At 40.6% G+C, this 2,269-nt stretch overlaps 1 protein-coding gene across 1 annotated transcript; it reads right to left on the bottom strand.

The window, feature by feature from the left end:
* Positions 1 to 667: 667 nt before the first annotated feature.
* Positions 668 to 1,618, bottom strand: LOC101418335 (olfactory receptor 52N2-like). The gene has a single exon (XM_004463187.1). It carries the CDS (start codon positions 1,616 to 1,618, stop codon positions 668 to 670), a length of 951 nt encoding a protein of 316 aa, XP_004463244.1.
* Between the last annotated feature and the right edge of the window lie 651 nt (positions 1,619 to 2,269).

The raw sequence follows: 2,269 nt of genomic DNA on the forward strand, positions 1-2,269 counted from the left end.
AGCAGTGGAAAATTATATCAACTGTCTTTCAAAATTCTGCTTTATATTAATCCCAAGGAATGCTTCCCAGATTGTGATGAATTCTGATGAACATATGTACTCTAGCTTCATTTGCGTACACTCTGGTACATATATGTGAATCCAAATAATTCCCAGGGCATGGAGTGTTTCCTTGTTTGTGTTATGTTATACAAAATTGCACATAAATTTGAAATAGAGAGGAAGATAAGTTCCCTGGAGTTCAGCATAGATATTTTGGGGGAAGTGCTTCATGTTTTCCTACAACAGACATACAGGATTGCCTATGTGCCTTCCTCAATCTTCTGGAGTCTCTCTAGACTCTTTCCTGTACTTCCCCACACTGCCTAATTCAAAGTGCAGTAATCATTAAGAGGCTTACATGAAGTCGGATATCCTAACTAGTTCACTCTGTCTACTTTGCAAGGTCTAAGTGAAGTTTAAATTATGTGTGAAAAGTATTCTTGTTTCCTTTCTATTTGATTTAAAATGTTGTGATCATTTAGTATATTTTACAGGAAAATACCCACAGGCCTTTTCTCCTGAAATGACCATGTTTGTTAAAATTTTCTTTTGCTCTCTTCCTTTCTATGTAATTTTTTATCCTTATGTTATATATGGAATTCTGTATCATACATTTATCTCATATTCAAATATCTTTCTCTCTAAGAAACAATTGGATCACTCCTTCACGGATCTGCTTGGTCTTCACTCCATAGACAATTGGATTCAAGGTGGGAGGCAGCAGCAGGTAGATGTTGGCAATAAAGATGTGGATGTGGTGAGGTATGGTGCGACCCCCAAAGCGATGAGTGAAGAAGTTGAAGAAGGCTGGGACATAGGTGATGACAATAGCACATATATGCGAGGTACAGGTGCTGAAGGCTTTTTGGCGAGCATCTGCAGAAGAGAGATTCACTACAGCACGGATAATCATAGTATAAGACACGGAGATACAGAATATATCAAATCCTGCCATCAATATGACTGCTACAAGACCATAGATGGCATTAATCTTGATATTGCCACATGATAATTTGGCCACAGACATATGGTCACAATAAGTATGATGAATGAGGTTGCCCCTGCAGTAGGGAAGACGCTTGATCAGGAACATGAACGGGATCACAAGCAGCACACATCGCATGAGGGTGGCAAGTCCAACCTTGGTAATTACAGTGTTGGTGAGGATGGTGGAATAGCGTAAAGGGAAACAAATGGCCACATAGCGATCTAGAGCCATGAGCATAAGCACGCCAGACTCCATGGCTGTCAGCATGTGAATGAAAAACATCTGCACAAGGCAGGCATTAAAGTCAATCTCCTTGAGACTGAACCAAAAGATACACAACATATTTGGGACAAATGCAGTACAGCCACTAAGATCTGTTAAGGACAGCAGGGCTAGGAAGTAATACATGGGCCGATGCAGGGCTTCCTCATGGCTGATGAGGTAGATAAGCCCACAGTTCCCTACTACAGCAATGATGTACATGAAGCAGAATGGCAGGGAGATCCAGACATGTGCAGCTTCCAGGCCAGGAATCCCATTGAGGATGAAGAATCTTGGTGTCAGACTGGAGCTATTGGCCCCATACATGTTTCATTTGGAGGGCATCTTGCTTTTTGAACTCACAAATGTGTGCTATACAAGAAGAGAGCAGCAAGATTATTTTCAGCCAGACACAAAAGGTAAACAAGCGTTTTTCACAATATAAAATCCACAATTAAAAAACAATCTTTTGGCACCCAGACTATGTTCTTCGATTCTACCGAGTATTCCTGAGCCTGCTACTGAATCAACAGAATGAAAACACAGTGCCAAAGGCCTGGACTGGCTTGCTCTTTTGTTGTAAACTCTTTCTACATGCACCTACCTGCTCATATTCCCTGACCAGTTGCTAGTGCTTACTTTTGCTCCCATAGGCAGTTTCCAAATTATGGATCCTGTTTAATAACACTGAATCTTTTACCTCCCCCACATAATTGCCCTTCCTTCAAAAGTCCTTACATACGTTTCTACTGGGTTATAGTCAATTAATTTATATGAGAACCTAAATATTTTTTAAAGATTTATTTTATTTTTCCCCCCACCCTCCCCTGGTGATTGTGCTGTCTGCTCCTAATTTTTTTGCAAATATATTACACTCATCCTGACCTAGCTACAGGCCTATTCTTGGCATGCCTGGGTTTTCCAAGACAGAACTATCAAGTACAGAATCTGTCTGTCCAGACTGTTATACGCTGCTAC

This window comes from Dasypus novemcinctus, chromosome 10 (genome assembly GCF_030445035.2).
Source record: "Dasypus novemcinctus isolate mDasNov1 chromosome 10, mDasNov1.1.hap2, whole genome shotgun sequence".
In the NCBI taxonomy this organism is placed as follows: Eukaryota; Metazoa; Chordata; class Mammalia; order Cingulata; family Dasypodidae; genus Dasypus; species Dasypus novemcinctus.

Excerpts from the sequence above, each read along its gene's own strand:
- LOC101418335 (XM_004463187.1), bottom strand. The coding sequence starts at position 1,618 with ATGTATGGGGCCAATAGCTCCAGTCTGACACCAAGATTCTTCATCCTC.